This window comes from Bactrocera tryoni, chromosome 3, assembly GCF_016617805.1.
Source record: "Bactrocera tryoni isolate S06 chromosome 3, CSIRO_BtryS06_freeze2, whole genome shotgun sequence".
NCBI lineage: Eukaryota > Metazoa > Arthropoda > Insecta > Diptera > Tephritidae > Bactrocera > Bactrocera tryoni.
Genome location: NC_052501.1, coordinates 8,328,197 through 8,343,545, shown reverse-complemented (window position 1 = coordinate 8,343,545; position 15,349 = coordinate 8,328,197). Strand labels below are relative to the sequence as shown.

Here is a 15,349-nt window from a genome sequence, read left to right as displayed (position 1 = left end):
TTAAAGCAACATAACATAAGTTAACCCAATAAAATATATTTAAAAAGAAATTACATATTGTATAAAAAGCATTTCTAAATACATCCCTGATACACCATATACACCTCAACCACATCCTTCTATGGCACATACTACATATGAACTTAAACATAGCTTACAGATCTACACAAATTAACATAATACAAAAGTATTCGAAATAAAATTTCTCATTTAACTTTTTTCGGTATTGACATGAGTACCTAAGGGATTTTAATCTCTCACAAAGTCCAGTGACGGCAACTTGACTAAGTTACTGAGTCAGTGTTTATATTCCAGCTTCATAACGTTGTTACTGGCTTGACCTTCAGTTGTATTTGACCAAGTTAAACCTAGACTGGATGCCATAATTGAGTCTTTATTTTCACTTGTGTTTTGCGTCTTGACTTTATCCGAAATCTAAACCGAAAAATCTCAGCTAGTCCGTGTTAGATCTGGTTTAGATCAGAAGCTTGATAAAACAAGAGTGTTCATAGTGCGAAGAGCGTTTACGAAGCAACGAAGAGAGTTTACGAAGCAAACGAAGCATTTTAGAAGAGAAGTACTCTTTAAGAATGCTATTGGAAAGATTTAACTTTATTTGATTGGGTCTATAACCATATTCGTGAGGTTTGCCAAGAGATGGTGTAACTTGATTATTATTGAAAATTGGGTACCATATGCATAGAAGCCAAGATATGTTGAAAGACGATGCTGCATGTTTTAGTCCAGACCTTGTCTCACCATTTGTTCTGGTCGATGCAGGACGCCATCACTGAAATAAAGATCACTTCAGAACAGAGCATCAAGAGTTGGCTTGGATTCTTTGGAGTTAGAATCCACAAATTACCAAGAAGTAAGGAACATGTTTAGCTTCGAATGGGAAATACTAATAAACAATCAAATTTGGAGAAACCTACACATTATATTTATACATTGACATCCTCGTCCTCCAGTTGAACTCATATAACATTTCTAACTAATTTTCACGTCACACATTTTCCAACACAGCACCACTGTCGCCGAAATTTGTGGCGCCTGCGCATTGCCGCTGCCTAGGTCTACTATACCTTAATCTACGACAACATTAAGGCACAAAGTAGTAGCTATACGAGTACTAAGTAATCAAAAACGGAAACAAGAGCGAAACTGTCGCACGAATTTACTGCAACGCAGATTTACAAGTCAACGGCTATGGTCGGTTAGGCATTTTTTGCAAAAAAAAAACTCATTTAACCAGCTGTAAGTGCGAATTGACAACACGCTCCAAGCGACATAGACATAGAAACTAAATATAATTACACATATGTACAAGTTATGTACATATGGAGTCCGAGTAAATACACTTGAACCATTCGCAAATTAAACGCATTCACTCCACAGCAACAGGATGAGCAACAACAAGATGTCGAGCATGGAGAAGTTGTGCGGTTTGGCTTTCATTTTGGTCGCGTTGGCTTTCGACTGGAGCGCGTGCAGCCACTTGCCAACTCATCGCATCGATTATCCCGAGGATGCGTTGACGCTGAACGAACGGTTCTTCAACGACGTGCGGGCGCTGATAAAGCGGCGCATCAAGGAGAATGCCGCGGTAAGCGGATGATTTTTTAGCTAACGGTTTATATTTAACCCGTAATTATTCGCATCACAGTTGCAAGAACTGCATATGGACAATGAAAATGGCGTTGGAATTGGCGGCGAGGGCGGCATCGGCGTCGGCGGAGGTGGCAGCGGCAGTAACAGTAATGAGTTCGCAATTAATTATGAACGCAGCAGTGCTGACGGGGGCGGAGAGGGCAGTGTGAGTAGGAATGTTGTAACGCCACCACCGTTGGTGCCAACACCCGTGCTGGTGGAGAACTGGCCCACCGAGAGCCACTCCTTCGGACAGGTCACAGCCGTGTCCATAGATCCGCAAGGCAATCCGGTCATCTTCCATCGCGCCGACAGATATTGGGATGCTAAGTAGGTCAACAGCTGTTACAATATCTCATTTTTTTGTGCTTTGTAGTAGTAGCGGTGGTAGTAGTGTGTGTGTTTGTGCCGTAGTTCTAAGCATTTTTTAATGTGTGAATTTTTTGTTTGTTGTTGTAGCACTTTTAATGACAGCAATATATTCTATTTGATCGAATATGGTCCGATTAAGGAGAAGACCATTTATGTGCTGGATCCCAAAACCGGTGCCATAAAGTCCGGCTGGGGTGAAGACATGTTCTACATGCCACATGGTTTGACTATAGATGTGCATGGGAACTACTGGATAACAGACGTGGCAATGCATCAGGCATTTAAGGTGCGTATGTTGTGGAAAGACATTTGAAAAAATTTGGAACGCATAAAATTTAATAAAAAAAAGAAAATTTAAATACATAAAATTGAAAAAAAATATAAAATTAGAAGAAATTAAATTTAAAAAAATTAAAAAAAGATTAAAAAAAAAAATTATATGAAAAAAAAATATACAGTAAAACCAAAAATATATAATTACAAAAACACAATAAATTAAAAATAAATGAAATTAAAAAAAAAAAAAATTAAATTAAAATTTGTATTAAATTAAATTTAAAAAAATTAAGTTAAAATATGAAATAAAAAAATTAATGAAAAAATAAAATTAAAAAAAATTAATTATTAAAAAAAAAAAAAAAAATAAAAAAATTAAATTAAAAAATTAAATTTAAAGAAATAAAATTTAAACAAAAACGTGACGAAGAAAAATTGAAAGCATTAAATTGAAAATAAAATTAAAAAATAAAAATTTAATTAAAGTAATAAAATTTAATTTAAAAAAAACTAAATAAAATAAAAAAAAAAATAAAATAAAAAAATAAAATTGAAGAAAAACTAGAATTAAAAAAAATAAAAAAAAATTTATAATAGGAAATATATAATTACAAAATAAAATAAAGAAAAGAATTCTGAAAAAACTCTTGAATAAGGAAATAAAAAACCGAGTAAACATTTAAAACAAAAATTAGCACAAAAATATATTTAAAATAAAAATAATTAAAAAAATAACAATAAAAATTTATTTAAAAAGCTAGTAAAATAATATAAAATAAATTTAAATTAATTAACAAACGAACCAAATATAATAAATGTAAAAAAATAATAAAATAAATATAGGAAAAGTACTAAAATAAATACAAAAAAAAAACAAATATAAAAAATTTGTAAAATAAATAAACAAATGAAATAATATAAAAACCAAATAAAAATGTAATTAATTTAAAAATAAATTATATAAATAAAACAATTAAAATTTAATTTTTTTAAATTAAAATTAAATTAAAAATTAAAAAAAAGCAAACAAAAAAAATGAAACAATTTTTTTTAATAATGAAATTATTAAAAAAAAACTACAAAAAAAGTGAAGAAAAATTTTATCAGAAAAATTTAATAAAGTAGTAATTAAGCAAAACCTAAAAAGAATATATCGTCACCTAAAATGCAAAATAACGTAACAACATTTTCGAAAATTTACAGTGGCGTGAATGAAACACGAAATAAAATGGAACACGAATGAAAAAAATTTTTAATTTTGTTTAAAACTGGGTCATATATGAGCGCAGAACCTGAAAATGTTGGACATATGTATGTAATATTATGTATGGAATTTGAAGCAGTGAATCGTAATCAATAGGATACTCAATTTCGAATTTTTGGATGATACGTTATTTTGCATTTTATGTAGTAAAAGGAAAATTAAGAACAAGTAAATACCACAAATTGCCTACTTTTAGGCTGTGAAAATCGTTAAAAAACAAAACATTAAAAAAGTAACTGAAAGAAGAACTCATTTTTATTTTCCACTCCTTTCAGTTCAAGCCATTTGACAACCAACCGCTGCTAACCATAGGAAAACGCTTCAAGCCCGGCTCCTCCCTCAATCATCTCTGCAAGCCCACTTCCATTGCAGTGGCAACAACAGGCGAGGTGGGTATTGAAAGGAGGAAATTATAAAAAATATATAACTGTTATCATATAAAATGCATACAAAACAAATCTTTTCGAGCATTAAACATTCTAAAACAAATATTACTCATACGCACCGGCTGACTGGACTGGCGTATGAAGCAACGAAAAGTGCTTATTTCGTATAGATTGTTTGCATTTTTTCTGGAAACAGCTATATAACATCAAAACAACAACAATTTTGCTACATTTTTGCACATTCTTTTCAGTTCTTTATCGCCGACGGCTATTGCAATAGTCGCATATTGAAATTCAACGCTGCTGGACACATTCTACGCACCATACCCCAACCACCGGGTGAGCAAGCATGCACAGAGCAAGCGATATATAACTTTGAATGATTTGTTTGTTACATAAATATTCATATTTATTATTATTTTTTTTTAACTCTTTTAGAATTCCTCTCGCTACAAGTGCCGCATGGCATCACTCTGCTGGAGCACCTTGATCTCTTGTGCATTGCCGATCGCGAAAATATGCGCGTCGTTTGTCCAAAGTGAGTTTTTGTATGCAATAATAATTATAACTTATAAATCCATTACGCTTTCCAACATAGAGCCGGCTTGAAATCGTCTCAGGGTGAAGGTCAGCCCGCTGCCACCATACAGGAGCCCGATTTGGGACGCGTTTTCGGCGTAGCCGCTTACGGTGACATTGTTTACGCTGTAAACGGGCCGACATCGATGTTGCCGGTGCGCGGTTTCACCATCGATCCACGCTCCGAGACGATTATCGGTCACTGGGGTGAATTCAAGAATCCGCACTCAATTGCGGTGTGTGTCAACGGCTCGGCGCTGTATGTGACCGAGATCGGTACAAATCATCAGACCAACAAAGTATGGAAATATGTTTTGGTTTAAGTGGTGTCAGTAGTGAAGATGCTGCAAGGTCGTGTGAGGGTGTGTGAACGTTTGAAGAGAGAACGAGCAAAGCAAAATAGGTGTTTTTTAAATCATCCACAGCAACAATAATCCAGTGTACACGCAAAATTATATAAACAAAAACAAAATATCAAACTTGCAATGAATTTAATCGAAATTAAATGTAGTAACTAAATAACGGTCATAACGTTTGATTCGCACCAGCAAATGTAACCTAAAGTAAAACATTTTTACCTCGTAAATAACACACACACAAACAAATTATGCAAATTATATTGCTGCAACATAAAGCAAAAACAACAAAGGAACAACTCAAGTCATATCTCGTAGAGGAAACAGCAAATATAACAAACAACAACACATTATTTGATAGCAATTTGGCAAAAACTTCCATTAAATATATTTGCAAGTAACCGCAAGTAGCTGTACTTATTACATACTTATGTGTGTGTGCGTATATGTAAACCATAACCGAAAAGAGTTTCACTATAACCTAAAAACACTAGTAACAATTTCTTGAATGCATAAAATAAATACAATAAACTAAATATTAAAGTTATATAGGAAAGCACAATACCGTTAGTTGGAAATACAACACTTAAATCAAACAAATGCGAAATTTATTAAATATAAATAGCATGTAGGAATAATGCAAACACACAAGTAAATATGGCATTGGCGAACAAACTAATTTTAGTTACTAAAATTAAAGCAAAATATTGGTGGTCCGCACCCTAGTACTATAATCAACAATATATCCTCTAGCATAATTGGCATGTGGTCTCTGCTCCGTCGTGGCAAGCCAATTGCACTAACATTCCTAGACACAAGGTTCTTCCCACTTCGTCTGCGCTTCGGTGGCTTTGGATTTTTTTATTTATTATTTTTAATTTATACATAAGTAAATGCTTATGCAAAAAAAAAATATTGTAAATTTATTTGTGAATCCCGTAAACCCTGTACCTAAAGTTAAAGTAACCTATAAACAACTTATATCAACAAAAGCTATTAAATAAATAAAATTGTCGTCTACCCCATAGAGCTGTGGTGAGTTTAATTTTGCGAGGAAGGAAATTCAGGAAAAGAAAATTTTGAATTTACCGGAAGTTTAGCTATAATGAAGAAACAACTTCACAAAAGAATATTAAAAAAAAGAATAAAAAAAAAAAATATAAAAAAAAAAATATGAAAAAATCTTAAAATCTAAAAAAAAAATATATAAAAAAATAAATCAAGTAAAAAAAATAAATTAAAAATAAAATAAAGCAAATACAAAAAATAAATTACAATAACAATTAAAATAAAACATAATCGAATAAAAAATACTCCTGGACCCAGTAATATACTAAAAATATACATATGTACATATAAAAAAAGGTAAAAATAAAAAATGTAAATAAATAAATAAATAAATGAATTAAAAAAAAAATAAATAAATAAAAAAATAAGTAAAAAAAAAACAAAAGAAAAATAACTAAATAAAAATTAAAAAAATATGTAATTAATAAATTTGAAAAAAAAATAAAACAAAAAATATAATAAAATAAATTAATAAAATAAATTACAATAACAATTATTACAATAAAAACATAATCAAATAAAAAATATTTCTGGGCCCAGGTATGTATGTATGTATGTATACATACATACATATGTACATACATATATGTATATGTACATACAAAATATATGAAAAAATTGGCAACTAAAATAGATTAAGCTAAAAAAATAAATAAATAAAACAAAATAATTGAAAAATAAAAACGAAACAAATTAAAAAGTAAATATATGTATGTAAGTAAAAAAAATTAAATAAAAAAAAAAATACATCAAAAAAAATAATAATAAATAAAAAAAAAATAAAAAAATTAAAAAAACAATTTTAAAAATAAAAAATAAAAAATATTACATACATAAGTAAAAAAATACTCCTTCACTCAAAGATATGCAAAAAATATGACAAAATATTTATACAAAAAAAAATCTATACTGTTACATACAATTCACCTCATAACCTCTTAAACATATAATATATAAAACCCCTTCGTAAAATATATATAAAAACTAGATTTCCATGTAGCAGGCTTCAATATGCTTAAGCATATACATAGCTACTAAAATTTTATAAGCCTACACTAAACACCACAATAAATGATTTATGCTCAGTTTTACCAAAAGAATCAACTGACAAATATAATTCATGCAAACATTTGCACCAGCTATGCAACACGGCCTGCTTTAACCGCTAACATCGTCAACCATATGTAGCCACTTGTGTACAAACGCCAGCAATTCGTTTAACTGCGCCAACCACACGTCCAGCTCATCTTGCGTGTCCGCAGCGAAAACGACCGTCGCGGTATCAACCGCTTCACCAGCTTTCTGTAGCGCGCACTGCAAGCAGAAGGCACGTGCACGTGCACAAAGCTCACGCGATGCCGCCTGCAGTGGCATGGTCTGCACATTTGTACGCATATCCAGCGTAAGCAGCAGTTTGTCATCCATTTGATTTTCATCCGTCCACACGCTTAAGTGTAAGCCGTCCAGGCTGCACCAGCGGCGATTCCAATTATGCTGGGTGTGTGGATCTTGCACGTTTAAGAAGCCGCTGTAGGTGTGTTTGGGGAAACGTATCTCGGCACGACCGCATAATTGAATTTTCGCGCTGAGATTTGTGGATTTTGTGCGCGGTGCCAACGGTAGCTGGCAATTTTGAGTGCTGGCACGCAAACAAAGTTTATTTGTGTGCTTCGTTTCACAGGCTACATATTCGTAAGGCACAAAATTGCGAGCGTTCACAGTGAAACTGGCGTGCAAACGAAAACGCGAAACGATTTCATCTGCAGACGAAGTGGAGGACGCTGTGCCGGGAGTGCGTGCGATGGGGAGTTTCTAAAAAAATATAAAGTACAATTAGTTGAATAAAAACTATGCATTGGTGTAAGGTTTTAACTCACCACCACGGTGCGCTTCGGTTCGAGCGATAATGTCGACACTTTGCGCAAGCGCAGCATAAAAACATTACAACGCACGACAGCGTCCTCTTCCGATAAACCACTGGCGAATTCAATGCCACATTCACTAAATATCGCCTGGCCATTGTGACACTCTACCGATTGTGTGGATTTTATGACACCACCACATTCAAAAGTAACTATATAAAAATAGTTGAAGAAGAAGTCCTGATTGACATCCACTTTGACCGGCAAACGCATGCCGTCTATGTAGAAGCGATGCGTGTGTTGTTCTGCAGCACGCGTCGCTGCTGGCGTTGTCGCTGCCAGCGGCCGCTGTGGCCACACATCGCGCCGGAGTCGTGAGAAAAGTAACAAACGTTCGGCTTCTACCATTTCAGGTGAAATCTCCACCTCCGGCAGTTGTCGGCATATAGTTACTGCTTGCGCCAATTGCTCCACCACTGGCGCTTGCTCATCCAATGCAAACAAAGTGTCTAGGTCGTATGTGGAAGTTGTGCTCTGTAGCTGTGGGTCGGTTTGGTTGTGCGCATTTATGCTTTTCGTTAAGGCAATATTTGGCGTGGGAAAGCTGAAGGAGCTGGACAGGCGTCGCGTCTCATTTTTGACAAATTTTGTGCTGCGTTTAAAAGATTTTCGCAAGGCGTTCTTTAAACGTTGATAACGCGCAAAATTATTACTACTGGAAGGTGTTTCGATGCAGCTTTGCGCGTGGTTGGTTGGTGGTATGTCACCATAAGTGCTAGTGTTTGGTGTGGAATGCTTTCGTTGTACTCCCACGATGCTTTGTTGATCTTCTTCCATTATTTGATGGATTTCTTTGAGGCTAGAGGTGTGTGGTAATTGTGCCGGCAAGTCTGATTGCACTTTTCTTGGTATTGCAGGGCAGCTACTGCTCTGCTGATGTCTAGTTGAAGACGATGTAAAGGCAATGTCGCTGGAAGGGTTGCGACTGGACAAGCGCTGAGTGCTTAAATTTGACTGAAATTCGCAGAACGGAAATTAATATATCTTATGTAATAACGGTTAAGTTTCATGTGTACGTGAATGGAAGGGATTGGAAGTTCCAAAAAAAAAAAACAAAATATATTCCAAATCAATTAATAGAAATAGAACGATTTAAGGAGAAATGAGTGGTGTTAGAAAAATCTTACTTGTTATGCGCCGTCAACCAAATAAAATAAAAATTGCATGAGATATGTTTTTTGTTTCCATTTTTTTAGTAATTAAGTAATGTAAGTTGGCAATAATATTTTAACAATTATTGTTAAACGCTTAATGCGAACATTGAAAAACGTTAGTAACAAATAGATGATATTTACAAGTATTGGAAATGAAGAAAAACAATTTTTGCCTAATATTTATGCGTGTCTAAAATGTAAGCCCTTTAAACCTAATAAGAGTCAATGAAAATTTCTACCTTAGTTGTAAATTTGGGAACAAATTGCTTGTTAGGTGTGTTCTGTGCTCCCGAAGTCATCGACTCGCTAGCCAAGCTTAAATCTAATTGACTAACTGCGGCCTGAGAAATGTTATCAAAATCCGCATCATTTGGCGTGTCATAGGAGATGGAATCATTTGGAGTTGGTGTAGAAGTTGAAAAATGGCGATAAGTGTTTATGTGGCTCATCGAATCAGTACGCAAGGAACTGCCAGATTTGTTCAGAACATGCTTAAAATAATTTAAAACAAAAAGATAAAAAGAGATTAGATAAAATTTTCAATAAAATGTATGATAAATATCAGTCGAAGTGGTAGTTACTAAATTATTTTATACTCACATTATTTATCTTTTCAGTACGCTCTCCGTTTTCGTGATCTGCAATCAGTTCACTTCGACAAAGATTGTCTAAAAATATTTCACTACGATGCAGTGACAGATCTGATTTACTCAAATTTCGATCTCGTTTTGGTGGCGAATGATGCTCCTGCATGCGCACATTATTGAGCGACTGACAATGCGATAGCGTCATCGAAGTGTCTGAAGCGCTGACATGTGGTTGTGGTGGCGACATGTACGAAGTGTCGCTGGCTGACAATTCCTGCAGCGTTGGCAATTGGTTGGTGCGCGTAGTAGTGTTTAAATTGCGCAGGGAATCATGTAATAGTTTTCCCAAGGCAATAGGTGTTGTTAGTGATGACTCAGATTTCGGCTTTTTGTTAGCTTTGTTAACTCTGGCATATAGCACTTCTACATCCGGTTTAACTGGCAATTCTTTGGCACTAGTTGTATTGTCATATTGCGGTGTGCCTGTTATGTGTATGCTGTCTTCTTCAATTTCGGAATAAATCGGCTCCTGCTGGTAAATATTGCGTTTCTCTTGGCGCTGTCTTGGCGCGGAACTCGCTTCCGGGTGACGATGGTGCCCATCTGTGCAGTCGAACCCAACAGCGCGCTGTTCACGTCTTCCAATTTCCTTGAGTTTAAAAATTAGTACATATGTTTAAAAATTAGTATATTACAGGAAGTTTAAAATTATTACATACGCTTTCCGCTTTTAAATTTAAATTTGACGTACACATGTATAACATACCTGCTTTAACACATACGAATATGAGTGGAATGAAGTATGAGGGAAATTTTTTTTTCCTTTAACCATCATAAACAGCTGATTAAACTTTCAGCCTAACGAAAATATTACACAGCCGTACAAGGAAAATTGTATCCAATTGGCAAAATAAGCCCCATAACTTCACTCAACGCTTGAACGCGCCAAAATCCAGCCTGCTTGGATTCGGTTAACATTTGTGGGAGATGTCCAAAATTCTTATTAGCGTTTTAAATTCAATTCAACTATTTAACGCAACAAAACCTTTTGGACACATCTTTGAGCAAGTGTGGCATTTCCAGACACAAACGATAAGCAGGTGGCAATTAACAAACAAAATGGGGCGCAGGTGGGAGCGAGTGAAGAGTGAAACGGAGACAGCAATTGGAAACAGCAAAACTTATACTTTATTATCATACAACATACTTGCACAAGATTTATTAACGGAACATCTGTACCTTTACATAGGCGTTGAGCCATCAATGTTGCGCTGGGATCATAGACTTTTACGTTTGACGGAAGAGATTCAGTACATAAAACCTGATATACTCTGTTTACAAGAAATGCAATTTAATCACTTAAAAAGTCTGGTCAAGCATATCAGCTTTAAAAGAGAACTAGAATATGTATTCAAGAAGAAGACTGGACACAGAACCGACGGTTGTGCAATTATCTACGATAGAAGTAAATTTAGACTACTGTCAGAGCGCCCTGTAGAGTATTATACCCCTGGTGATGCCGTTCTAAATCGCGATAATATTGCGTTACTAGCCAAATTTGCGGTTAGGAAGGAACCACAAAAGAAATTTATTATAGCCACAACTCACTTACTTTACAATCCAAAGAGGCAAGATGTACGCATCGCACAAGTGGGAAAACTAATGGGTGCCATTCAGCAGTACTCTGCGGAAACTGAGGGAGAAAATAGTGCATTCTTACCGGTTATTTTAACAGGCGATTTTAATTTTGAACCCAAAACCAGGCCACATCAACTGTTATCTGAACCGTGTAAATCAACACCAACCGATCTAAAATTTTCTGAATCTGAGGTAGCTGGTGACAGCCAGCAACAAACTAGCAGAGAATATTATTTAAAAGCACCGGACAAAGATGCAAATAGACTGCAAATGATGCCACTAGATTTCGGTATGCAAACTGCTTCAACGTTTCAAAATAAATGGATAACGGTTGATTACGTACTCCAATCTGTTGATAAGAATCGGAAGAAAATTCAAATACGATCTGTCTACTCGCTACCAAATATTAATGACTGCGTACGTACGGGTGCTATACCCAATAAGTATCTAGGTTCGGACCATTACTCGTTAGGCATAAAATTCTCAGTATTTTAGCACTGGACTTCACATTGTTGCAAAATAAATAAATTACCACATAAAATGTATAAACAAAAACTACGCTTTTTAAAATGAAACTTAAGTACAAAATGTCCACTGGTGAAAGCTAATCGTCAAAATAAACATAAGAACTACAAAAACTCACCTCAAAAGTTCGCACCGCATGTTCGTCACTGGCCTCTAACTTTGCACGTATATTCCCAAGTATATAACCCAACTTGGAAAGCGTCACGTCCTGGTCCAAATCGCCATGATACGAACGATAAGTTTTCGTCTTCATAGAAGTACTAAGTGTGCCACCGTCACAAGAAGTGCAGTTTCCTTCTGCACAGCCACCAAGTGGGAAATTCAATTTACGTTGCGTAGTAGCTCGTGGAGCCTTTTTAGGAGGCGCTTGAACTGTGCGAGAGAAATCAAAATTCTGTGGTTCGGTCTCATTGGTATTCTGTGAGCAGGTAGGAGTTGTAGTCTGCGTTGAGGTTTGAACAGCAGAATGATAGCTGCCTGGTGGCGATTGTGGCGTAACGCTGGGTTCATAGGGCTGTAGCTCATCTGCAGACGTTTGAATGCCCACACTATGAGATGAATAGTTCCTACGTGGCTGCAAATTATCACGTTTGGGCGTAACCAAACGAAGAATTTTCTTCTTCGAACTGTTCAAAAGTCCGCGTGAAGATGATTTCAAGCTACTTTTTAAGGTGCGATCACCACCTTTGGATTGTTTATTACACCATGGTGAGAGATTACGCCATTGTTCGCGCCAAACAAACTTTTGCGATTCGCGTGCCCTCTTTGGCGTCGAAATGGGCGGTGATTTGACAGGTGTGTCTTTAGTGGCAATATTCGCAGCCAAATTTGAACACACGCCATCGACAGTATCGAGATCCACCTTTGGTGGTACTTGCCAACCAATCGTTTGTTGTGGTTCAGCCTGCACTGCTTGCGATCTAAATTGTCGCTTCTTAACGGTAGTGTCACAATTGAGCATTTCAGTAATCTTCGGTTCTTTCCAACCGAATGTGAGTTCTTTAACGGGCTTTTCAACGATTCGCCGTATATTTTTTTCATAATTAGAATATTTCTTAGTGGAATCCATAGCAGACCGTTCGAGATCGCTGAGAGAGGGGCAAGATGGTAAGATTGGCAATCGCCGCGGCGTTATTTCGGTCAAGCCTATGCAAGAAAACAACGAAAACAAAAAAAAAATCATAAATTAACCAATGGAATACAAAGACTTTTATTCATAGGCATTGCAAAACAATATATTACTCGATCAATTGAGCCGACAGTTCAAGAAAAGTAGGTTATCTAGATTTTAGTAGACAAAATAAAGCAATATAATAATATTTTAAATCATTACAAGATAGAAAAGAAGAAGGCAAGAGAAAAATACCAAACACTATTCTAAAAAGGCGATCTTCGTTCTAGTTTTCCAATCAATAAAACTACAAATATATGATTACGTCTGTAAATAAGGCCAAGGCACTTTATTCTATTAAGCAGTTAATGACCATAACAATCCCAAAAATGTAACTATTATTTAACTACACAACTAAAACCAAAAACCGTTATTGCACTACTTGTTTTACTATTTGTTTACGAGTTTTAATAGAACTTACTCGTTGGGCAAGATTTTCGTTGCTGTCGTCTCCTATCTGACGCATACAACACCTTCTCCATTTCCACCTGAGAAGCTTTGTCCACTTTTCCATTGTGTTTTTCAATTTGTTTCTCAGCATCTCTTACCATTGCACCTTTTCTTATTAAGAACTCATCGAGTATGCGTTCAGCTTCACGTAACGAAGGCGAAGTAGAGGATAGGGAGGAGACCGTGGATTTTTCCTCTAAGCTAAAGTAAGTGCGAGGCGGCTTAGGTGGTGGTGCTTGCAGTGACCGACGTGGCCTATAATGCACTGATGATAGGCTTAAACGCTTTTGCAGCAAACGACCTCCGCCTTTTTGTCTACGTCGACCGCTATCAGTATGTTTTGAACTGCTTGTGAGCGGTGTTGAATATGCGAATGCATCAGAAATTGAATCAAATTCACTTATTTTATCTAGAACAGGACCAGCAAACGTTTCTCTTTTCATTTTAACTGGTTTATTCGCCGTAGTCCAACTGTCTAAAGGTGGTGCAGTAGGCTCACACATATTTCGAGTCATTTGTGTGCGTGTAACTTTCTCTGAAGACGATTTTGTTATTTGGGGAATATTTAAACTTTGACTTTGTTGTCGACTAGCTTGTAGTTTGTGTTTGTTAACGCGTACCTCAGATATTACACAGTTGTTGTGCAACTCTTGGATGATATGTATTAATGGGGCGTCTGGAGCACTGGTCTCTAAACGACTGATCGCCGTAAGTTCTTTTGCATTAGAAGTAGCTTCAGCAGTGAAGTTCCGTTTTGTTCTTTCTTGCTTATGGTGTTTTTGTGGCATGGCTTGAGACCCTTTTTCATTAGGAATCTTGAAGCTAACTGGACCACTATTTCCATTGTCCACTAGTTTGGTGTAGGAGCGTGGCATTAATGTACCGGGCTTTAAACAAAATAAAAGATAAAGTTAGCAATAAAATAAAGTAATAAAACCATGCGTTTACACACCTCTTGACAATCTGAACGTCTGTGCCGCCTTGCATGTCGCACGTGTGCGGCACGTGTGCTCGCTGATGCAGCATTGCACATACCACCCCCTTCACCACTATCACTTGTAAAACAGTAACAGAAACCATCACGGCAGGGTTTACACTTGCGCTCATGTTCTTTGTTAGAACGGTTCTGATTTATCAAATCGGCATCGGCTGGATCGGGGAAAGCTTTCGTTTCTGTTTTTTCTGTTACAAATCCACTCGCTAATTCGTCGACTTGAGTTACTTCACGGCTTTGCGTGGACAACCGACGTATACGCCGCGCACGAAATTCATTTATGCATTCTTGTAAACTGAAGGATGAGCAGGAATTAGCTTCATCTTCCTCTTCCCCTAATCCCTCCGAATTAGATGAAGCTCCAAAGGAGTAATCTAAATCATGTCACATAAATAAATACACATTAATATATAAATACATAGCTTACAAAGCATGTTTTTGCTTACCGTCCAAATTCAATTCTACACCATCATCAGAGTCATTTAGCACATTTAGCAGCCTATTATTTTCATCATTATTTTGTTGATGTTGCACATTTACAATAGCCTCGTTAGATTTTTTATTTGATTTTTTTATTTTCGGATTGGTCATACTTGCATCCGAATAGCATTTGTGCTACCGCTCACTGCAAGATGCACCAGCAGAACTGCACTTACTAACCTTCGACAAGACAAACAACCCAATTGCCGCTGACAGACTCAATTCAACTTGTCGCAAGCGGCTTATCTGTTAAGTGCAATATGAGTTTGATATTCTACACGTTGCACTTGTTATAAACGAGTTTTCTTAGCCTATTCATAAATTTCAAATGCAAGTCAATTAACGTTACTTGGCGTTATCACAAAAATTTTCTTCTTATTACGCTTTTTGAACTCATTCGTACTGCTTAATTCAGGGTTGCATTGGAAAAGCCTCATATACCTTTTTATTAAACTTTAAAGATTAAGTGCTTCCACG

The 15,349-nt window shown here is 35.9% G+C and overlaps 3 protein-coding genes across 3 annotated transcripts; 2 read left to right on the top strand and 1 right to left on the bottom strand.

The window, feature by feature from the left end:
- The first annotated feature begins 1,110 nt into the window (after positions 1-1,110).
- Positions 1,111-5,912, top strand: LOC120771519 (peptidyl-alpha-hydroxyglycine alpha-amidating lyase 2). Its single transcript, XM_040099577.1, has 8 exons — positions 1,111-1,257; positions 1,399-1,606; positions 1,667-1,980; positions 2,110-2,308; positions 3,838-3,951; positions 4,200-4,287; positions 4,387-4,486; positions 4,547-5,912. Exons 2-8 carry the CDS (start codon positions 1,406-1,408, stop codon positions 4,848-4,850), a joined length of 1,320 nt encoding a protein of 439 aa, XP_039955511.1. The 5' UTR covers positions 1,111-1,257; positions 1,399-1,405; the 3' UTR covers positions 4,851-5,912.
- Positions 5,913-6,798: 886 nt separating this feature from the next.
- Positions 6,799-15,242, bottom strand: LOC120770561. The gene is made up of 8 exons (XM_040098140.1): positions 14,839-15,242; positions 14,351-14,766; positions 13,370-14,285; positions 11,896-12,923; positions 9,628-10,263; positions 9,267-9,518; positions 7,829-8,827; positions 6,799-7,763 (listed from the first exon to the last, which is right to left on the bottom strand). The coding sequence occupies exons 1-8, from the start codon at positions 14,981-14,983 to the stop codon at positions 7,110-7,112; spliced, it is 5,046 nt and encodes a 1,681-aa protein (XP_039954074.1). The 5' UTR covers positions 14,984-15,242; the 3' UTR covers positions 6,799-7,109.
- LOC120770560 (protein angel) lies at positions 10,475-11,802 on the top strand. Its single transcript, XM_040098139.1, has one exon. It carries the CDS (start codon positions 10,602-10,604, stop codon positions 11,745-11,747), a length of 1,146 nt encoding a protein of 381 aa, XP_039954073.1. The 5' UTR covers positions 10,475-10,601; the 3' UTR covers positions 11,748-11,802.
- Positions 15,243-15,349: the final 107 nt, after the last annotated feature.